The sequence below is a fragment of the Epinephelus moara genome, chromosome 10, assembly GCF_006386435.1.
Source record: "Epinephelus moara isolate mb chromosome 10, YSFRI_EMoa_1.0, whole genome shotgun sequence".
Lineage (NCBI taxonomy): Eukaryota > Metazoa > Chordata > Actinopteri > Perciformes > Serranidae > Epinephelus > Epinephelus moara.
The window spans coordinates 17,324,348-17,348,598 of NC_065515.1; the positions used below are offsets into that span (position 1 = coordinate 17,324,348).

The 24,251-nt window shown below is 39.9% G+C and overlaps 2 protein-coding genes across 2 annotated transcripts; both read left to right on the forward strand.

Annotated features, from left to right (window-relative positions):
* The first annotated feature begins 367 nt into the window (after window positions 1–367).
* On the forward strand, window positions 368–23,519 carry LOC126396566 (carboxypeptidase N subunit 2). Its single transcript, XM_050054759.1, has 4 exons — window positions 368–504; window positions 1,399–1,505; window positions 20,055–20,235; window positions 20,274–23,519. The coding sequence occupies exons 3-4, from the start codon at window positions 20,058–20,060 to the stop codon at window positions 22,271–22,273; spliced, it is 2,178 nt and encodes a 725-aa protein (XP_049910716.1). The 5' UTR covers window positions 368–504; window positions 1,399–1,505; window positions 20,055–20,057; the 3' UTR covers window positions 22,274–23,519.
* lrrc15 (leucine rich repeat containing 15) lies at window positions 13,273–18,698 on the forward strand. The gene is made up of 2 exons (XM_050054758.1): window positions 13,273–13,565; window positions 16,376–18,698. Exon 2 carries the CDS (start codon window positions 16,384–16,386, stop codon window positions 18,094–18,096), a length of 1,713 nt encoding a protein of 570 aa, XP_049910715.1. The 5' UTR covers window positions 13,273–13,565; window positions 16,376–16,383; the 3' UTR covers window positions 18,097–18,698.
* Window positions 23,520–24,251: the final 732 nt, after the last annotated feature.

Genomic DNA, 24,251 nt, shown 5'->3' on the forward strand with positions numbered 1-24,251 from the left:
TGCCTCTCCCATCAGCAATTACAAATGCATCTTTCTAAAAAAAAATTTTTTTCCATCTGACCAAGACCACATGTTACATTTCACCAATGAGAACCTGCAATATTGTTAACATCATCAAGATGATTTATGGGTCAGAGAGCAAAGGGAGCTCTGGACGACACAGCTGCATATATGAGCCACTAAAACAATGTTTACTCATGTTTGAAGTGTTTTCTGTCTTGCACAAAATGACACTACAAATTACATGGAAAGAGAAAAAAAGAGAGGATTGCTATCATACTGCAGGGGTGGGGTCAAACAGAAGGCAAAAGTGAAGGAATTAAATCCTGACACTTTTTGTCATGTCTCCTCACATGCATTCAGACAAGCAAAAATCCCCCAAGGGTGGGGCTTCTTCTTGTTTACTTGATCTCATACCGCTACATCAGGCAAAAAAAGGAGGAAATTACAAAGATATCACCAACTCAAGGTCTCTGTCCATTTTATCGTCAGCCTCGACTGGAGGTAAGTTCTGCAAAACTTCATGCTGTCCTGGTTAACAGAGTGCTGATCGTTACTTACTTATACCATACTGTTTGACGATTGTTAGGCAGGGAGATAGCAGGATGAAATTAATCATAGGCTAAGGATAATGACAAGCTTTAACAGCTAGAACAATAAGTCAACTTTTGAATTCAGTGGCTCAAAATGAGCAGCCAGTGTTCCTCTTCATGTGTGCTGTAAAAGAGCACAGACTGAGGCACAGGTTCAAAATAGGGGAGAATTAGACAGGGGAAGCGCAATAGCCAATAGTTCTTAACAGGTCATGAAATAGTCTCAATGTAACACTGATGGCGTCATGACCCTGTTTACATTTGGTTTTAAGAAGCGTTTTGGTGATCGTAACACAAATGTACAGCTGAGACATCGTTCACACCTGTTTCTATCATGAATCTCCAGCTGACCACTTATATTTGGATTTCATTATGCTTATGTCACTTCTGCTACAATGTCAAAGGGCCTGGTGCACTGTTATCACTTTCACGCTCTTGCTAGTCACCTTGTGTCTGCACAGCAGGAGATATCATGAAATACATTGAGAGACATGGTTTTACATTAAAATATGAATTTATGCTGGTGGCTAAAGCAAAGTTGACTTTGTTTCATCATCATCAAATCTTAGTTATTATCTTACATAGTCAAAACTAGATACATGACCTCATCACTATGTATCCTGCAAAAAGCTGTGTTTAAAAAAAGTAAGTTGCACCATTCTTTTACTCACTTTCAAATCAAATGCACATGCCAGATCAAGATCTTTACGACAGGTGGTGGGGCGTCACACACTTCCCCCTGACCGAGGCTAATAATTACAAAGAAATCCATATCGTCCTCTTTCTCTTTTTCCTCTTTCCTAAGCTCTCTCCTGCTGACGCTCCCATCAACCCCTACTCCTCCACAACTCGGTTGGACGCTGCAGTCAGAACTGAGGAAAACTGCTGCTGAAGGTGCATTCATTATAACAGGTAATTGTCAAAGTTTTTTTTAACCCTTTGGTGGTCTTCCTTGTGCCTACAAAGTCATCCATCTTGTCACAATTTCATACGCTAGACTACATCTCTTTGTAACCATCTGTTAACCAAGCATTGCATTCATTCTTGTCTTCGTATGTTCAATGAGGAGTACTGTACATATTCTTAATAACCGAGTATTCAATTCAATTCAGTGACAATCAAATTAAATTCTGTTATTTAATACAAAATTAATTCTTTCTGATAGCCTGAAGTTGAGTGCAATCACTCTCCTTTTGAACCAAATTATTTGTTTACAGTACATATTATTGTGACAAAGCAAAGCCTTTATGTTACTGATATTTCACCACTTATATATTATCACCGGAGAGTAAAAAACAAATCATACAATAAACTACCTTCTAATATGTTTACAAGATCTAAATCTAATCTACTCCATTTTATAACTTATGATTTTTATTTTATTTTTTTTATAGTGAATGAACATGGCAAGAGGAGAAATCGTGGTTCTTTTTCTGTCTTTACTGTTTGAGTCCTCATTAACTCAAAAACAATGTGAGGAGACAGACTGCCCCAGAGAGAACCAGGCTGTTTTCAGTACCTCTACAACAGAAATCCCACGCATCCTGAAACCAGGTGTGACAGAAGTTTTCTTTGTGGAAAGCCAGATTGACACAATCCCCAAAGCAGCCTTTGTTGAAAACCCCCATCTTGAAAAGGTGGAGTTCATGAGCACTACCACGACATCTATCGAGCCAGGAGCTTTCAAAGGTTTGGTAGACCTCAAGCATATTGAGATCTCCAGCACTCCATTAAAGTCGATACCAGTGGGAGTCTTTAAAGACCTCAACAACCTGGAGAAGCTTGTAATAAAGCTTAACAAGCTCCATAGTCTGGAGAACGGCTTGTTTGAGGGCCTTACAAAATTACGAGAGCTCCTTTTAAACATGAACGAGATAGAATCGATTGAAGATGGGACCTTTGATGATCTCGACAACCTCACAGTGCTCCATTTGGCTAAAAACAACCTCTCCGCTGTATCTACCAGCTGGTTCTCAAACCTAAACAAACTACAGACGCTACGGCTTTACGAGAATCAACTGACCACCATTCCTGAAGATATTTTGCAGAATCTGCCAAACCTAAAGGAAATTGGCTTGCAGGGAAACAAAATAGCAGAATTGTCACCTAATCTATTTCCACATAAAGACAAACTAAGTAAGGTGTGCCTGGATAGTAATCATCTGACTAGTTTACCTGAAGGATTCTTTGTTGGCTTCCCTCTGCTTAAAACACTGACCCTACAGAAGAATAAACTGACGAGTCTACCACCTGTGCTTTTTGGAGAAATGCCTAAATTGACAGAGTTAAGCCTGAGTCAGAACAATCTCAGCGCTCTTCCTAAAGGAATATTCAGCCCTCTGAAGAAAGTCAAGAAGTTAGATCTGTCTAAGAATCAATTTGTCACCTTTTATGCTGAGAACTTTGAAGGTCCTGAGAGGCTCACAGACCTGAATCTACAGTACAACAAGATAAAGTCACTGGACGTAATTGTGTTTGAAAAGCTACAATCACTGATCACACTCAAGCTAGCTTACAACGACCTCCAGACGCTTCCTGGGGATATTTTTGAGCCTTTAACAAAACTGAGAAAACTTTACCTCAATGACAACCCTTGGCGCTGTGACTGTAATCTGATAGAGCTTCACCTCTGGATGAAGACGAACTCTGACAAGCTTGTGTCTCCTGCTGTCTGTGAGTATCCAGAAGATCTAAAAGGACAAGAAATAAAATCATTACCAGAAGATCAACTTATCTGCCCCACCCTCCCCCCACAATCACAACCATCACCACCACCACAACTCCCAAAGCACTCCTAACTACAGAACCAAAAACCACCATCGTTACTACCACAACACCAGCAACCACTTTGTCAGCTACAACAAACACCCCTGTCTCAACCATACCACTAGCAACAACCATTCCAAAGGCACCAACAAACACCATAACAAAAACTCCAGCCACCATGACCACCACCTCAACACCAACACCCACAACAACTTTAACCACCAACACCACTTCGAGTACAACCACAACCATTACGACTATGCATACAACAATTATGCCCACGACCACCAGCTTCAGCACCCAACCGACCACCACCCAAACAATGCCTCCTAAAAAAAACACTCCAGTGATTATCTACTTCATACTGCTGGTGGCATTAATCATCTGCTTGCTGGCACTGGCTAAGCTCACCCTGTCTCTTTACCACCTGCTGCAGCGCAGGAAGAGGATGAACCAGATGGTCAAACCCATCAGCATCTCTAACAGAGAAGAGGTAATGCTCATGCCCATATGTGAGGCAGATATGAAGGCTAACATGTAATAGTTGAAGCTACAGTTAATATTTTAAAAATAACAGTGGATCAAATGGCAATATGTTAACGTGAGGTGTCGCTCAAAATATCTAACCATATATAACCTGTATCTGCAGCTCCCCTCAGCATTATGGAGTTTTTACTGACTTTTACTCATTGTTTAGCTGTACAACAGGAATCCATATATGTATAAGGTCTGAAATTATATATTTTGATGGATCTATGCAGGGACTACAACTTCTCTAGCCTACATTAACTGATGGTGCAGCCACCTGGGGGCACTGGAAACGAGCTGTGAACATGACATTGACAATATAAAGTTGATGCAAAGTTGTCACTAAACAGGTGCATATCTAAACAGCCAGATGCTACGATCCTGTTTCTGGTCACCTGATGGATGTATGTCAAATAATAACTTCCTTTTAGTTGGGTTTTTGGTCTCTACCAACTCCTGGGGCAACTATCCGTCTTTTAAGCAGCTAAATGCTTCACTATATTCACCAGCAAGTGCTCTGGCCGCTGTTTGGTGCTGAGCAGGTAATGAACAGATAATGTTTAGAGAGTTTTCACTGAAAACAGCTGTCTGCTGCAGCTGAAAAACAATGCTAAGAGAGTGGTGGGAGTTGCAAAGTTGAGGGTTGCACAACCAACACAATGACCTTAAAATACACAAATGGACTGTAGAGCTAAAGGGAACTGCAGAGTTGGGTGTTGGGTGGTTTTGTCAATATGAACCACCCTTTCACATACAAGTAGTCATATGTTCAGTTGTTAATATGAAAATACTGATTATAGTAACTATACATAAAAACATTAAAGGTATACTATGCAAGAATTATTGATTACTGTTTATAAATGATATTGCCAGCAAAAGTGAAAGTGAAAGCCAACCCTAGATTCACTCCTGTTTGCTATATTTGCACTTCTGTGTTGCTTTTTTGCACTGTGTCTGTACCTGTTGTTTACATGTCTGGCACCTGGTCGCTACCTTTTCATGAAGTCATGAACTCAACTGCAGGGTCTCGGCAAATAAATATACTGCCAGTCTGCCACACACTTCTAGTTGGTTTTAAGTGATGATTGAGAGGCATTACTTTTGTATGAGTCTATAAACTGTTATTTAGGAAAACCCTGCATACTGTACTGCACATTTATGATACTTAATTCAAATTTCAGGGAAGAGGAAAAGTCTGGGGTTTAGATACCTCTTTAATTAATATATATATAAAAAAACTAATACTATACATTCCTCATATGAACATGTTACTGATCACATGCTTTAGCAGCCTGTACATACATGTCAAAGTGTCTCATGTTGAACTTTTTGCTTGATTAAAAAATAACTATTTTTGTAAGCATAATGCATTTAAGATGATTAATAAAATTCTTCTTGGATATCTGTTTGTCTTGTTTAAACTGAGGTCCTGGCACTTGGCCACAACAAGCACCCTCTTTCACCAGCAGGGGGAGACAAAGATCCTTGGGACTATATTCTCTGTCTCATTTCACAGAAAACAAAAAACTTTTCACATCCTGAAGAACTCTCTGTAAAAACCATCAAATCATCATAGTGCTTTGGTTAAAGTTCAGTAAGGAAGATCTTGTCTTTTACTTTCTGCCATTTATGAATCAATAGAGGACTTTCTGAACTTTTCTCCTGCTCTAAACTTCTCAGTCACTTTGCACTTTGTCAAAGTCCCAACATTCATAAGTCTGACACCACCATATCTGGCCAATCATCATGTTTCTCCCGTCATTCCTCGAGCCAATCATTCCCTGGAGGCTGCTCTTTCAGACCTGCTATTGCACAACCCACCACCTCTGTGATGTTCAAAAAGATTTAACTGAGAGTTTCCATCAACCACCTGCTGACCTAACTCCACCACCAGCATCTTAACTCAGGGAGCTTTTCCCATCTCCTACCTCTCTTTGTAAGGGTCTACAGTGAAGTCTATATATTAACGTGTCTCTCTGTTGCCTCAGCAAACATCATTACACACTTCCAATTAATCTCTAATTACTGACCTTTAGCATACTGGCAGTTCCAGTTGTGCATTCAAAAATTTGTATCTGACTTTCAGTGCGTCCGTCTGAATGTCTGCCTTTACTTCTCGCAAACAAACGTATCACAAGTCCACACTGAGAATCAAACTGATAAGAACAGAATGGGAAATATATCAAGGTATATTAAAATGTTGTATTAATCAAACATGATTATTGTTGAAAGCTCCAACAGACTGCTTTTCATGTATACCACATCACTATAAATCCCCAAATAAAAATAAGCTACACACTAGCAGCACTTTGAATCTTGAAATTTTGACTCTCTTGATGTTTTCTTCACTGATGTGCAAATGTTAACTGAAAGCAAAGTGACATCATGGCTTTTTATAGAGCTTAGAGAGATGAGATGACGAAAGATTACAATTTGCATATAAAAGAGTGAATGGAAAAAGCTAAGTGGGGCTGGCTCTATCCTCTTCTGTCATTAGGTTGGCTTAATATGCCAGTCAAGACATTTAGTTTGTGACTGTTACTGGTAACATGACTGTCTAAATGTGTGTAATTATCTTAGTGTCCAGCAGGATACAGGAGCATAAGCACACCGAGAAACCGAGACTCCTCCTGACACAAAAACAGCTGATGTGCAAACTCATTCAGTGTGTGCTGGGGTCTTTTTGACGCTACTGAGGATGAACAGGTATAGAAAATGGATGGGTAGTTGCTCAGAGCTCCCAAACGTCACATAACGATGTCTCAGCCAGCCTAAGCCTGCCAAAGTCAAGCCAGTGTAGTCAATATTGATCACAAGTTATTTGTTTCCATCTAGTGGTGAATTCTTTGAACTGCATGAAGAGACATCACAACTTAAAAACATTCTTTACTGTAATTTTATTTTTTAAATTTCAAAATATTTTTATTAAGGTTTTCAAAAAGGAAAACAAAAAACACCAGGGTTAGGCAGACACATTCCACAGCACCATACAGTAGTATACAACACTGTGCAGAGCAAACATGACCCTGAGGCGATTACAGTAACACCTTCTACAATACAACAGCTCTTCCCTCCCACCCCCACCCATCCTCCTGTCCCAAATTTCTTCCTTCCTTTAAATATTCCTACGGCACAATGTCTAAAATTTGATATGGAGAATAACAACATCCATGGAGTCAGGTTTTACACTTTTTTTATTTATATGTCAAGGGCTGTAGACCTTTTTACTGTTAGTAAACAGCATGACGTTTATTGATGGACGGAGCTTAGCTGGCTAGCGAGTTCTGTTGGTTTGTTTTAGACAATGGAGGGGGATGATATGAGTGGTGCATTCAGAAAAACTCATTCTGAACCGAACTAAACCGTTGGTAAATAGCTTGCAATAGCACAAAACTTGCATCTAGCTCTGTGTGTGAATTGGGAATCCTTGGCAAACCAGTGTTTATATAAGGTATTGTCAAGCCATCCATCCAAAAACTTGCATCTACTCATTGTGAACCACGTGAAACTCGTCTTCTTGTCGAAGGTGCAGTGTTGGAGTGAAACTTGATACCTGGGGGGCTGGAGGAGGGTCATGGGGCAGCGGACTGGACATACCACTTGTCAATCAGGTAAAAGGGGCGGTATGTTTTCTGAGACATTTGCTCTCACACAAATTGTGCTTGGCCTGGCATTGGAAATACCTAATTTTCTATTTTAGAAAACAGTATTTTAGAACAGCGGTAATAGTCTGGAAACATAAATATTTTTCCATACTTTATTTTTCATTTTCCATACTTTTTAATACCTGGAAATTGATCAAATTTATTTCCATACTTTTCCATACTTTCCATACTTGTGTAGGAACCCTGGGGTCTAGTTCTATTTTTTTTTTTAAAGGATTTTAGAAATGGTATGGAAGATATCTTTCCAAAATTAGGGCACAGCCAGTACATATAGTGGCATCATTGTTTTTGTCACAGGTGGGGGTTTTATCAGGGTGGATGCTAGATAGCTTAACCTTAGACATGTGGGTCCTATGGACCACCTTTAAATGCAATATGCAATGTCTTGTGCAAAGTGAGGATTTATGTATTGGTGAAAGAATAGAAATCCATAGGTCCTCAGTTATAGGTCCCAGAACTTGTACCCAGGCTTCCTTAATCCCGTCTAGAGGTGAACATATCAGCATTGAGATGCTTCTATATAATTTAGAAAGTGCAGCTCTAGACAATGGATTAAAGGAAAGAAACATGTCAATGGGATTGGTATCAGGTGCTGCAGGAAAACAAGGCATGTTTAAACGGACATGTCTTTCTTTCTTTCTTTCTTTCTTTCACCATGTTGGTGGATAAGAGAAGCTTGTTTGTCTGCAGAGGATTTTATTTCCTGCTGCTGAGGCGTTTAAAAATGCCAAGCTGTCATTGTGATATAATTCCTGCCTCTTCCCAATTACGAGTTTTTATTTTTTTAACATCTGTTAACTGTTTGAATCTGATCAAGGCCACACACATTTTAGCAATAACAACCTTCAATATCAATATCATGAAAAAGAGGGCTTATGGGTCAGACAGCCAGGTTTATCGAAATCTGTTGTTCTTATTTCTCCCCTAATTCACCTTAGCACACTGGAATTTAGTAAAGGGAAATCTTATACTAATGTCACCTGGTCCAGCACTGCAGTGTGTGTTCCGGCCCACTCTTGTGATCACACAGCTGAATCTATGAACCAATAAATCAATGTCTACACATGAACTGGAAGTATGCTGTTCCATAAACTCGTGCCAGGCACTGATTGTGTTTGAGAAGAGCCGCTTCCATAAACATCCCTCTTATCTAAGTTTCTCATCCTCAGACGGGAATGAGAGAGAAATGTGAATTCCCAAAATGATTCATCACTGAGACATCCTTCAAAACAGGAAGCTCAGATTTAGTCAGCGTCTAGATTACACAAGGACAAGGAGCAAAATGACCATTGAGACGACTCTTTTGCAAAACTGTGCCCCCGTATTTTCACCAGCTATTATGAAACAAAACCACAACAGTGTGTACGCAGTTATGACTCCCTTTTAATGAGTAGTCCAAGACCACGTGTACTGTAATTTACAATATAGCCTAGAAAAAGATCAAGAGAACATAGTTGCTCCTAATTTTACCTAAAAGTTTTCATACACGTTTTTTCTTCAGGAGAACTTTAGAAAGAGTAATCAATGAAGCCTATATAAAATTTGTGTGCATGAAGATTTGTATATAGTTTGATGTCTGTTACTTTTTATATAAACTGCTTGTCCACTATAACTCGTTTTTACTTTTTCATGCACAAAGTTCATGCATAAAGTAAAAAAAAATGCATTATGAAGTGTTTATGCTTCTTTAATTCTGTGTCAGTAATACTGATAGTGATTCTGTATACCTGAGAGGATACCTCTGAGTGTCAGCTTCAGTAGAGCCCAAAATCATAACTGTACATTGAAGCGTTCAAGAACAGCAGCCTTTTTACTATAGGTATGTCACCACGGTAACCAACGGTCCTTTTGGAGTCTCAGAAATGTCCTTTTTGGAAATGCCAAGACATGTGTAAAAAAGTAATTTTCTGTAGTACTGTTATGAAATTTTAACTTGGACTAGATGAGCTCTTAATTCTTTGTTTCCATAGTGTTTAACAGCTAATACCTCCCAATTACAGTCATCTGCAGCATCTTTTTTCAAGAAAAAAAATTCAGGCGAGATACAAAATCTTCCTATTTCAGTATTGAAACTTGTATAACTTAATGACAGAAGCACTTACAGTGATTTGGCTGTTGGGGAAAAAACTTTTTAAATGAGACCATACATGTACAGGTACTAAAAACAGAACAAGAACAGCAGGAATTATGCAGGATCCATTAGAGTTTAAGTTACATTTGTAACCAGCTGTGTTGATAAATACACTTTGGACTAATAATACTACAGTATTTAACATTATTCTTAGGGGGCAAAACAACAGAGAATGTTCGACTGCTGGTCCAAAAAGCTTTCAGAGCTTTAAAAACCTGCACAAAATGACAGCGGATGCCACGAATTCCACGAGAAGTGATTGGACTTTAAAACAAACAGCAAACAAAGGAGGATGAATTGGTGAACAGCACCCAAGTTCATTGCTATGGCAACGGGTGATTAGGCCTTTCCAGTACACTGAGCTCACACAACAGTGGGCACACACACTCCCACACACACAGACAGTGAGAGCGGGCGAGCATGGGGAGAGGAAATCATACTGCAGGGGTCACAAGGAATATTTCACCACAGTGAAAAACAAGTGGAGTTTTTTTAATCCAACCTTTATCTGTCTGTAAATGGACTTAATTTAACCTGGTATTCAGAGGGGTTTCTCCACATTTGTAACTCTGGTCCCAGCAGACTTGGCTGTAGGGTAGAGCAATAATCCTCTAAAGTCCAATAATTAACTGTTTCAAAGTATTTTGGTATTAACAAAATATAATTGTAGCCAAATGTTTTGCCCAAGACAGCTACAATAACATTACTGTAATGTGTTTCTTTTAGGTTTCCAAGTGGTTCTCATCTAAATGGAGCTGTTTTGTCTGAAAACTAAGTTCTAAGTTTAGTCCTGCCTAATTTAGCCTTGTAATTTTTAATATTCTGGGGAAAATATACACTCATAATATTACAAAGTACAGATGTTACTGCAACTCCTCTGAGGTCATCAGTCTAGTACAGGGGTAGGCAACCTGCGCCTCCAGAGCCACTTGCGGCTCTTTAGCCCCTCCCCAGTGGCTCCATGTGGCTTTGACAAAAATGAAAATGAAAATGAATAGTTATTTATTTATTTGTTTACATTTCAATTGTCTTTTATCATTGCTGTTGGCCTAAAGAAATTATCCCATTCTCTAGTGGTAAAAATGTGTAGCCTATACACCGAATAAAACGATTAAAACCTCAATAGCAGTGGCTAGTCTTGAGTCTCCCTGCCTAGCTATGGATTCCAATTTTTATTTTTTATTTTTTTTTAAAGTAAAATTCTTGGAGACAAATTACAAAATTTAATATTGTGTGGACAGATTAATTTGCTTTCACCGCCAGTGCTGCAGAGGTAAAATACCAAATAATCATGAATAACCGACCACAGAGGAGCCAAAAACATATTTATGGATGCTGATTTAGATCTGTTAGTAATGTTGATGGGCTAATTAAGACTATATAGGCTAGGTTATCTTCTTACTAAGGCTTAAATATATTTTGTGGCTCCAGGCAGATTTTTCTATATTATTTTTTGGTAAAAAATAGCTCTTTTGTCTGACCCCTGATCTAATGCCATTACTACCTTGGATCTGTGACTCTTGCTCATCTAGTTGCAACGCTCCTGGAACAAATTGAGTCAAGTCAATTTTATTTACAGTATATAACCCAATATCACAAATCACAATTTGCCACAGGGGGTTTTACAATCTCTACAGCATATGACACCCTCTGTCCATAGTCTCTATGGACAACATTAAAACCACTGACAAGTGAAGTGAATATTGATCATCTCATTACAATGCAGTTCTGGCATTCATGTGGATGCCACTTGACACGCACCACCCACCAGGTAGTTGCCACCCCACCAGGAAAACATACCGCACCACACTGCAAAAACTGTCCAGGGATTGTCTGAGGCACATGACAAAAACCTCAAAGCATCGACTTGGCCTGCAGATTTCCCAGATTCCAATCTGATTAAGCATCTGTGGGTGTGCTGATACCACAACTCACAACCCACAGGACTCAAAGGATCCACAACCACACCATGGTACCAGACACCACAGGACATCCATATAGGTCCTGTGTTCATCTCTTGATAGGTCGGAGCCATGTCAAACAAGGAAGCCCCACTGTAGATCTGACTTTGGTCTAGGGTACCGGCACGTCCCAGAGATGCGCTATTGGTTTGGAATCTGGGGAATTTGAAGACCAGGTCAATGCTGTGAGCAATTTGTCACAATCTTAGGGCCACTCCTGAACACTTTTAGCAGTGTGGCACAGCCCATCATTCTGCTGAGAGGGCCACTGCCGTGAGTGAGTGTACTTGTCCCAGCATCCACATGAATGCCAGGATCCAAGGTTTCCCATTGTAATAAGATGAGCAAAGTAATTCACTTCATCTGTCTGAGGTTTGATTGGTGTAAGTACTGTATGGGGGCTCAGACACTCAAGTCTCTTTTTCTAGTCAAACTTTCTTCATCTTGCTGCTCTCTACTGACCTTTTGACCTCACTCAGACAAGGACATGGAGCTTCTGTAATACTGCGACACAATACCTGGTTTCACTGACAATTTATGTGGAAATATCAGAGTTAAAGTTTGGACAAATGAAACGGACATTATAGGATACAGAAAGGGACTGACCATCCTTTTGTCCAGTGAAAAATATGTGCATCAGCTTAATAGTAAAAAGACTTCACAATAACCTGTTGCAGCAGTTATTACTTCCTGATTTTTATCCATCTTCCTCTATCTAGAGAGTAAGATCAGAAAACCAGTGTGTGACCAACTGACTGTCGAAACGTTAACTCCACCCTCACTATCTGTTCTCTGTGGTCAGAGGCCTGTTTGTCATGTTACAGAACAGATGGATCTACTTACAGCATCTAAGGAATGTTAAATGCAGCAGAACACTCGCTGCTCAGCATTTTTTCCCCAACTGATTTATTGAAGACTGTACCCCTCCACATTTTAGCATCAAAACTAAGCCCCACGTCATTTACATGAACAGGTTAAGAAAAACAAAACACTCAAACTCTATTTCCTGAACAAAGAAAATCTCCAGAGGCAATGTAATGTTTTCTGTCATACTGCTTCATCATGCCATTTCATCCAGAATTATATGATACTCAGTGCTGTTTATTCTTTATCCCTACCATGCTGCAGCACAAATGAAACTGAGCAGATGTTTGCAGGTGGTTTGGTTGCGTTTCTGATCATTTTGCAATCTGCAATTCCCCCACAGTGGATGTGTGACTCTCCAAAACTGCCAAGTGCCCAAACCATCGGCTTACAAGCATACTGGGAACGTCATACCAAAGATATGTGCAGCTGACTCTTAAATTTGCACACCCAAACAAGAAGGCACGTACACACAAAACAATGTAACAACCATAAAACACAAAACCAGCCTCACTGTCTTTAACTAAACCAAATTCTCACGCTCCTTTACCTCCAACAGAAATGCCACTTTTCCCTGGAAGGAAAACATGTAGTTAAACAAATATGCATCCCCTGAGATGAAGCACAGCTCACACATCCACTTACATGCATTCAAACAACCAGACATCCATACACTGTAATCCCAAGAGGGTGGGGCTTCTTGTTGCTTGCTTGATCGCCCACCACCACGTTTAGAAAAAAAACAAACATGTGAGCATGAGTGTGTGAGAGGAACAGAGGGGGCAGGGGGTGCAGCCGGGGCGCTGAACAGTGCCACTGAAGCCTCAGAAAAAGGACCTACAGGTTTCATGAGCTCAGGACAAAAACAAAAAACTGGTTGGTAAGGGGAATCAAGTGATGACGAAGGGCAGGAAAATGTGATGGTGTGAGAGTTCAGACGGTGCTGGAAACTTTCATCAGAGGATTTGGGAAGTTGAGGAGGAAGGGAGCACATACATATAAGATAACCACACAAGCTCACTGTCTGTGTTCACTCAATCGTCAGCCACTACCGGAGGTAAGTTCAACAAAATGGCATGCTGTCCTTGTTAAGAGAGTGCTGATTGCTACTTATTTTTAACATACTTGGTAAAGATAATGAGTGCAGATGATTTCATAATGAAATTAATCTGAATAAGATAAGGATAGCGATCAATAAGTTACATCAGCAATAATCTATAACTAAAATACAACCTTTTGTACATATTTTAACCTTGATTTTGTTAAATAATGTGTATGTTCATGTGTAAAGCACAATACTGCCCATAGGATTCTTGGTTTGTGCTGATTTCAGTAATTTTTTTTGTTAGAAAATGTGGTTTATTTAGGCTAACTTGAGTTTTAACACTACGTTAGATAAAGTGGTAATCTAAAACCTTTTATATAAAATATGAATTAACTTGGCTGGTTTGACTGCTGCTCTCTGGCGGCACAGCTCCCCACTTTGCTAGTTCAGTATTTTCATGACAGACAAAGTGCTGATCTTTCAGCTCTGGCGAAAGGGGGAAAAAATCAAAGCAATTAATGGTGAACTGGAAATGCTTTAGCCATTACACTGTGCTGCAGAGCATTCCAGTTTGTCTCAGCCGGCAGCAGACAGTGGTTTTAGTTGGACTGGGATGTTATAATATATACCACAGAGGAAACATGGTTTAGCTGTCAGGTTTTATTGATTTTGCGTCTAGAAGCAGTGATGCTAGAATGTGTCATGTGTCTGAAAGCTGCTGAAGCTGCTTTAAGTCATTGTTCCTGACACTTTTTTCTTTTAATGTAGTAATGTTTGCCACTGCAAAACATTCAAGAGGAGGGTAATTATTAGTCTCACTCACCAGACCTTTCTCAAGAAAAGAAAGGGAATTATAAACAGATAACACATTAATTTGACTTTGTTTTCATGTAGATGCATAATCAGATACATATCCATGACTTAAATATGAACTTTGACCCTTCACATTTACAGAAGTAAAGAAAAGCAAAGTGGTGATATTGATGAAACCAGTGGGTGTTGCCCCACCAAACCGTCCATCAATCAAATAAGAAGGAAATTTATAACTAATATTACTAGGGGTTAGGATTATTGACAGTGGTAGTAAAAGTATTGAATACTGGTCAGAGGTGGAGGAAGTACTCAGAAATTTAACATACGTAAAAGTAACAATACTATAGTGCAAAAATACTCTGGAACCAGTAAAAATCATGCATTTAAAGTCTTGCTCAAGTAAAAGTATGCAACTATAACTATAAACATATATTTAAAGTAACAAAAGTAAAAGTGCAAATTTCTTTAGAATGGGCCATTTCAGAATAACTACTTTATATACTGCTGGGAAGCTTAATCTATAATAATACATCATCATTTAATAGCTTGTAAGTACAGTTATGAAATATAAATACTGGAGTAAAAAGTACGTTTGCCTCAAAAATGCTGAGTAGTAAAAGTATAAAGTAACATAAATTGAAATACTCAAAGTACAAGTAAGGCAAGCTTGTACTTAAGTGCAGTATTTAAAAGTAAATGTACTTAGTTACATTCCACCACTGATACTGATAAAGTAGGAGTACTGGTGGGGTTGGGAGTAAAGAGAAACATGTGTTAAAATAGCACAGTCATAATGTTTTACGAACAATGAAAACATTATTTTCCCTCTTACAGCTGGAACTCAGCACCGCACCTCTTAAAAGTAAGCAGACATGAGTAGAAAATGTATTGAAAATGGAAACAGCTGTGATGCACCAGGATGTATTTTATGACCATGTACCTTTGATGTGAAAATGAGGGAAAGAAAGAAAGAAAGAAAGAAAGAAAGAAAGAAAGAAAGAAAGAAAGAAAGAAAGACAATAAATCTGGTACCTCTGCTGCTGAGCTCATTTGAGGGACATAGTGGTCTCTTTAGAGAGTTACTTCCTCGGAAAGACTCTCTCTGCACCCTAATACACCTCAGCCTCTGAGAAACAACTCAAGCTTGCCAACCTAAGTTGCAGAACTTTAAATGGATTTGTATGGAGAAGCGGGTCATTATGTTGGCACAGCTTTGCCTTTGGAGCCTGCTGTGCCATCACAAATAGTGAGCCCAGCCTCCGCCACAGCCTCAAACATGTGCAGGCAGGCTCTTGTGTTTAGATGCACTGTAGACACAACACAGAGATCATTTTGCTTGTGGCAGCAAACCAAACACTATGTCCATATTTAGTGAGGGAATACTCTGTGGTTTGGGAATTTACTTGTAAAAAAAATCTGTGGCAAACTTTACATGTGAGCTCCAAAAATGCTACTGAACACTAATACTGAATACATGGTTTTAATCCCAAAAGGCTGCTAAGCATGGGGATTTACCAGCCAACCCTGTTGGCACTGTTGGCGGGCAACGCTCCTAGCCGCAGGCAGCAAAGTACAACGCTGGATCAATTTATGCAAATGTCTCCTTTTTGGTTGAAACAAGAATGCTGAGGCTGCAACATGTAGGCACTGTTACTAATTAGAGTTGCCTTCAGTATAACTGCCTTGTTATGGTGGTGATTTAAAGTGCAGAGAATCCACAGTTTGTGCCTGTTTTTGCAGTGAGAGGAGAAAAAACAGACCACAGTCTCAGTCCTGATAACATACAACTATTGTACATCAAATCTCAGAGAGCAATGCCGTTTCCTTCACGGGCAAGAGTTGACCATGGTATTGTGGTACAAGCAATTCAGCAATTTCAAATTTAGACAAAATAGGTGAATTTAGCATGAAGAGACTGGCATGCTCACAAAGCCCTTTGCCATCTAAGTAAATCTGTACAGGATTTGTCACCAACCTTGACCATAACATAGCTGTTTCTTTTGTTCAAGGTTACATCATGGACCTGACCCTGACCCTTCATGTGCTACTACTTCTCTGTTCCCTCCATGCTGTTGTTTGGGCGTGTCCAGATGGATGCAAATGTCAAGAAACCAAAATACTTTGCAGTGGCCTCTCGGAATTCCCCACAACTGTGCCCTCATCTACCACTACCCTCTACTTCTCCAATTGCAGTATCTACTCCCTAAGACCTGAGGATCTGGCTGATTTCTCCAATGCTCTTGGCATTTTTGTGATTAAAGACACTGTTTTGAGAGAAGTGCGCACTGGCACATTTGATTCCACTCAAAACGTAGGTGCCTTAGCGTTTACTACCACGGAGCTGCAGGATCTCCCTGAGGCCTTGTTCCAAAATCTTCAGAAGCTCGAGTCTCTGAATCTGAAGAGCAACAAACTCCTAGTACTCCGCCCCAACTGGTTTACCCCACTGGCACAGCTGAAACTCCTTGACCTCAGTAAGAACCTTTTCACTTCTGTACCTGTGGAAACTTTTCACCCTCTTACTGAGCTACAGTACCTTATGCTTTCTGGAAACAATATCAGTCAACTACCTAGAGAGACATTTAAAGGTCTCTCAAACCTAAAAACCTTACGACTTAACAAAAACTCACTACAGGAACTCCCCCTTGGCATTTTCGATGACCTTGCAGACCTGGAGGAACTATCCTTACATGACAATCTAATCACTAATCTCCACCAGGATTTGTTCTCCAAGATGTCGAAACTCCAGAAGCTGTTCCTCTCCCACAACAGGCTCACATCTCTTCCACAAGGGATCTTCTTAAACATGCCCCTCCTTTCCCAGATCTCCCTTTATGAAAACCAGCTGGAGAGTCTGGGACCAGGGGTGTTTGGGCCCATGCCCCTGCAGGAGTTATGGCTGTATGACAACAAACTGAGGCATTTGGAGGATAACACATTCAAGAACCTGACTCAGTTGCATCTCTTGGTGCTCAGTCGTAACCAGATCAGCTCCGTATCCACCAGGGCCTTTGAAGGGTTGGAGCAGCTGGGAGAGGTATCACTTCACACCAATCTGCTCTCAACCCTACAAGCTGGGACTTTCCAAGGTCTGCCGAATCTGGTCAACATTTCCTTGGAGCACAACTTTATCAGCTCCCTCCCTTCAGGTCTTCTCAAGGGCCTGAGCAACCTGGGACAGATAGACTTGCGAAATAATTCCCTTCCCAACCTGCCACAGGAGAGTCTAGATGCCCTCACTGCAGCAAAGGAAGTTCTTTTGCAGCAGAATCCCTGGAGGTGTGACAAGGATATTCTGCCACTTAAACACTGGCTGACACAGCACCCAGCCAAGACCAACCAAACTCTCGTAGTCTGTGAAACACCTTTCAGTCTGAGCGGTGAGATAATCGTCCTACTGGCAGAAGAGAACTTCCTGCCTCTCAGCTCTACAGCGGAGCCTGTGCTGACCTCAACGGAGAAGAGGAGGAAACCACATACTCCTCCAACTAAACGAAGCACTCCCTCACCTGCTGTCAAGACCACCCCCACCTCAGAGCATGAGGAGGTCACCAGTGGCGGGCAAGGGGACAAAGGAACAGTTTCTAATGATACTTCAATCATCCTAATCGTCATCGCAGTAGTGGCCACTGTCATCATCAGCACTGTCATTATCAGCTGTGTGTGCTGGAAGAGGAACAAGAGAGGCAGGGGAAATATAGGCCGCAGAAGTAAGAACTCTGTGCTGTAGATTAGACCACCCAATACTAGCAACCCAAGAACTCTTAAAGCCAAGGGAAAATGCTCACTGATTACTGTGGTTTATTCGGAAAATGTGGAGCCCAGAGTTGATTTTAGGGCCTCACAGGCAACAGAAAGGACCTCTTCATCTTCATTCAGATGGACCAGCTAGAACAAACTAGTTAACCTTTGAATTCATTTGTTTTTTAATGATCATATTTACCAGCCAGTATTTATGTGTGCTGTAAAAAGAGAGCAGACAGTCTATGTACTAACGGTAAAAAAACCCTCATCTTGTGGGCAACCGGACATTTGGTGAATGTAAAATCAGATGCACTGAAACAGTGAGCTTTTTAAAGTAGAATTAAGATTGCATTCAGTATTTTGTTCAAACTATTTTCCATTTTCAGTATTAATAACTGCAGTTTGATGATGGCTTTTTGTGCTAACAGCAATACATTTAGGAGACAGTTTTATTTTTTTTGCAAAATGGCTATCCATGAAAAATCAGAAGTGGCATTCTGACTCAACTGTAACAGTTCATTCTATGGTTTCTTACAATGCAACATGTTATGTTGAATAAATGCACTACTTTTAGTGGGAGCAACCTTACATTGTGTTAATCATTCAGTGTACTAAGTGGTATTACATGCAAGCTTGTCCTTTATCAACACATTATTCAGGAGGGGGATGAAACTCCAAGTTATAACTAGAATTAACGCCTCGTGGTTGTATGCCTCCATGAACCAGTCAAGTTGCAGTTGACATCTATGTCTGTCCAAACTCACATGTAGCCACGGCAGCTGACAATACAAATTCTAAAACATCGATGCTTCACAAACATCTTCAACCCCACAGCACAGAGGATCTATACAATGAGCGCAGTTTTAAGATGGGGGCCAAAGATTTGTCACCATTTCAGTATCCGACCAAATGCCTCCCCTTCTGTTCCTGCCACAGCCAGAAAAGTGCTTTTGAAGATCATTATAATGTCACAGTGAAGTTGACCTCTGACATTTTTTTAATAAAATGTCATCACTTAATTTTATTCTATTTGACGTTTCTGTGAAATTCTGTCAGAATTAGCATATGAGTTCATAACCTATAGCCAAAAACATGTTTTGTGAGGTCACTGTGACCTTGACCTTTGGCAAGTATAATCCATTCAGTTCAGTCTTGAATCCAGGTAGACGTTTGTTACAAATTTGAGGTACAGGCCATCTGGAAATATTGCATCAATGAGAATAAGATGGATGCAAGGTCACAGTGACCTGGACGTTTGACCACCAAAATTTAATCAATTGTTGATCAAATGTTGAGCCCAAGTGGACATTTGTGCCAAATTTTAATATTACCTTATGGCATTCTTGAGATATTGCATTCATGACAAGAGGATGGACAGATGGTTGGATGGATGGACAGACAGATACCCGAAAATATAATGCCTTCAGCCATGGCTATCACCAGTGCCAGAGGCATATAAATAGAGAGTGGCATTATACTGACGTACTGTATAAGAGTATAAGAAATGAGAAAATATGTAGAGCAGCACAGTAAAGGCCTAAAATATATTAAAAAAAAAAAAAAACTTCTGTCCTTGCTCTTATCTCAAGCTGCAGAAGTGTGTTACACCACGCCTCACATGAGATGCAACACACACTATAGAAAAGATAACTAATGAGACTGAGCTTGTTTGTGTCTCCCCACTGCTGTAACGACTCGTTTCATATTGGGACAGAAAATAATAAGGTAGGTTTTGGCATTTGACTGAACAACATGTAGATTTAATGATAACTTGATATAGCAAAATTTTTTATGATGTTATTTGATACTTGACCACTCATACACCATCACTAGGAAGAGAAATTATGCCTAAAACTGCCTTCTAAATGTGTATACAAGTTAAAAGTCCAAGTTAAATCTACTAGGTTTTATAAATTGTACCTTCTCACATTTTTTTTTTTACAGTGAATGAACATGGCAAGAGGAGAAATCGTGGTTCTTTTTCTGTCTTTACTGTTTGAGTCCTCATTAACTCAAAAACAATGTGTAAAGGAGACAGACTGCCCCAAAGAGAACCAGGCTGTTTTCAGTACCTCTACAACAGAAATCCCACGCATCCTAAAACCAGGTGTGACAGAAGTTTTCTTTGTGGAAAGCCTAATTGACACAATCCCCAAAGCAGCCTTTTGGAAAGCCTAATTGACACAATCCCCAAAGCAGCCTTTGTTGAAAACCCCCATCTTGAAAAGGTGGAGTTCATGAGCACTACCACGACATCTATCGAGCCAGGAGCTTTCGAAGGTTTGGTAGACCTCAAGCAAATTGAGATCTCCGGCACTCCATTAAAGTTGATACCAGTGGGAGTCTTTAAAGACCTCAACAACCTGGAGAAGCTTGTAATAAAGCTTAACAAGCTCCGTAGTCTGGAGAACGGCTTGTTTGAGGGCCTTAAAAAATTACGAGAGCTCCTTTTAAACATGAACAAGATAGAATCGATTGAAGATGGGACCTTTGATGAACTCGACAACCTCACAGTGCTCCATTTGGCTAAAAACAACCTCTCCGCTGTATCTACCAGCTGGTTCTCAAACCTAAACAAACTACAGACGCTACGGCTTTATGAGAATCAACTGACCACCATTCCTGAAGATATTTTGCAGAATCTGCCAAACCTAAAGGAAATTGGCTTGCAGGGAAACAAAATAGCAGAATTGTCACCTAATCTATTTCCACATAAAGACAAACTAAGTAAGGTGTGCCTGGATAGTAATCATCTGACTAGTTTACCTGAAGGATTCTTTGTTGGCTTCCCTCTGCTTAAAACACTGACCCTACAGAAGAATAAACTGACGAGTCTACCACCTGTGCTTTTTGGAGAAATGCCTAAATTGACAGAGTTAAGCCTGAGTCAGAACAATCTCAGCGCTCTTCCTAAAGGAATATTCAGCCCTCTGAAGAAAGTCAAGAAGTTAGATCTGTCTAAGAATCAATTTGTCACCTTTTATGCTGAGAACTTTGAAGGTCCTGAGAGGCTCACAGACCTGAATCTACAGTACAACAAGATAAAGTCACTGGACGTAATTGTGTTTGAAAAGCTACAATCACTGATCACACTCAAGCTAGCTTACAACGACCTCCAGACGCTTCCTGGGGATATTTTTGAGCCTTTAACAAAACTGAGAAAACTTTACCTTAATGACAACCCTTGGCGCTGTGACTGTAATCTGATAGAGCTTCACCTCTGGATGAAGACGAACTCTGACAAGCTTGTGTCTCCTGCTGTCTGTGAGTATCCAGAAGATCTAAAAGGACAAGAAATAAAATCATTACCAGAAGATCAACTTATCTGCCCCACCCTTCCACCCACAACCACTACCATAACTACCACATCACTCCCAACTACAGAACCAACAACCACTATTCTCACTACCACAACACCACTTCCTACTACAGCAACAATAATAACAACCGCAATGGCAACCACCACTACACCCCTCACAACCACCACACCCATCACAACACTTTCAACCACAGAACAAACAACCACCATCCTTACTACCACGACAACGACCACTACTTTGCCTACCACCACAACACCTCCCACAACCACCGTAGCCATCACCACATTGCCAGCCACAACACCAACAACCACTTTGCCAACTACGACTCTTGTCTCCACCACACCACTAGCCACAACCACCACAACAACACCAACAACTACTGTTCTGCCAACAACCACACCCACAACAACAATTCCACCTACTACGACAACTAAACCCACAACTGCTATGACCACAACTACACCTTCAACAACTACGCCCACAACCACTACAACCACAACTACAGCTACAACAACTAAGCCCACAACCACCACTCTTCCGACTACCCAAACAACGACACTTCCTCCACAAACCACTCCAGTGAACTTCACCTGTCCCATGGAGCCAGTCATTCAGGAGCCATCCACTTCCTTCATGCATCAGTACAGAGACAAAGTTCAGGGGTGCAAATCTCAGATGATGATCTACATCGCACTGCTGGTGGTGGAGATCACCTGCACATTGGTACTGGCTAAGTTCACCCTGTCTATTTACCGCCTGCTGCAGCGCAGGGAGAGGATGAACCACAGGATCAAACTCACTCGCTTCACCTACAGAAGGGAGGTCATCCTCAGGCCTCTATGAGAGGCAGAGACTGAAGGACAGCACTTTAGAGGAGCTCATTCTTTTGATGCCAGTGATGGTAAATGGCCTCATCAGCAGCCAAAGCATCCCAAGGTAAGATGCTAAATCCCTAATTACTCATATAAAGAGCAACATGTAATATTAGCAAAAATGTTAATCGAATAAAAATAAAATTATTGCTGTGTATTCCTAAAATTATCATGTTATGCTGCTTGTAAGCATAGTAATGTGTTATATGCATAATGTATTCTACAATGATTAAAAAACTCTGTCATGACATGATTGAAGTCCAGGAACTTGGCCACTAAGAACACAATCGTACAGCAGGGGGAGACAGAGATCCATGAGACTTAATTTTCTGTCTCATTTACAGAAAACACAAGGAGATATGGAAATTTTATCTAACACAATCTAGGATTGATGAATACGTGTCTGTTATTCAGATGACATTTTGTAAATTCAATAAAATGTATTGGCTTGTTTATTAAGTATTACAGCTTTACCTTCTCTATATTTGTAGTTTTCTGTTAAAGTAGCAAACTTACTTTATAAAAGCTGAAATTATTGTATTGAAATTGATCTTTTTATCTAAACAAATGAATCCCACAGGTCATTTCATGAAGAGAAAACACTGAACAGGGGTCTAGGACTGGGATTTGTGTTTCATAGGGTTTTCTTCCTGGTAACTGAGAGTTAAACATATTAATTAGGCTTTATTGGCAGTAGCACAGAAAGACAACGATAGGCCAGATTCATTAAGTCTGTGTGAGCATACGTGTGTGCGCCTATGTGTGTGAGATGATAAAATAAAAAGCTAAAATTCCCTTAAAATATAATTTACTAGAGTAGAGTAATGACAATAACATTGAACAGTAACTATGAGGTTAAGTGTCAACTTTCTTTTTGAGGTTTTTACATAAAAGTTTAATGAACTTTGTGTGGCTCTTTATACATTAACTAAAAGGCATCTAAAAGGTAAAGGAGGGTTTGAAACTCAAAACTGTCCACACCCTAGACTGCCTTAAAACTTAAACCTCCTTGTTACCAAATAAAGCCATACCAGTAAAAACATATCACTGTACAGTATATCACAGAATAACTACAAATACTGCAAGTTGAACTTTGTATTTTGTTCGAGATGCCACTATTTCTAAGATTTACATGAGCAAATAAGCTTATTTATGACTGTTATAATCAGTGTTTTTGTTATAGATTTTTATTAAAATGAAAACTTTCCTTTCCTTCATTGTGGTCTTTCATGCTTCTTTATTATATCATTGTTGTTTATTTATTTGTGTTTTATGACTTGTTCAGACTGTAGCCAACTACGGTTTCCTCTCAAGGGAACTCTAACAACCAAAATTGCATAATTCATTAATATGTTTTGTTAGCCTTTAAGGCAAAAACATCTGCGCAGTGATGTTATGGTTTTATTTTCACCAAACCTACATAAAATAACACTCACCGAGTAACTATTTTTGCTCCGAATACTGACTGAAACAACAACAGATGAAATGGAGAAACAGTGGAAACACTACAGGACAAAATGTCAAGAACAGTATTAATAGTAACGCTGCATAAACATAGATTAATGTACATGAATCTGTTCCTCCTGTGCACACTAGGAGACTTCCCACTACACCTACCCTCCTGGAGTGCGAAAAATATTAATTATTTCAGAACAAAGTGTAGGTAACAACCCAGCCCACTATGATCTGCACATTTCTGTCTGTCATGTTGAGAGCATGTACAGCAAAGTGTCAGCATCTGCTCTCAGAAGCCACTGCACTTTGGATGCAAATTGTAGTATTAAAGATATAAAGATGTCTGCCAGCTGAACCATTAATAAACATTCATTCATTTTTTTCATTCATTTTCCATATCCGCTTATCCTGTTAGGGGTCGCGGTTAGGCAGAAGCCCATACCAGCTGAAGGCAGACAAATTCACGCCTACAGGCAATTTAGGGTCACATTTTT

Bases quoted from the DNA above. Each gene is read 5' to 3' on its own strand.
- lrrc15 (XM_050054758.1), top strand. From the start codon at position 16,384: ATGGACCTGACCCTGACCCTTCATGTGCTACTACTTCTCTGTTCCCTC.
- LOC126396566 (XM_050054759.1), top strand. From the start codon at position 20,058: ATGAACATGGCAAGAGGAGAAATCGTGGTTCTTTTTCTGTCTTTACTG. The intron at 20,236-20,273 runs TTGTGGAAAGCC...CCCAAAGCAGCC, and splicing joins AGGTGTGACAGAAGTTTTCT to TTTTGGAAAGCCTAATTGAC.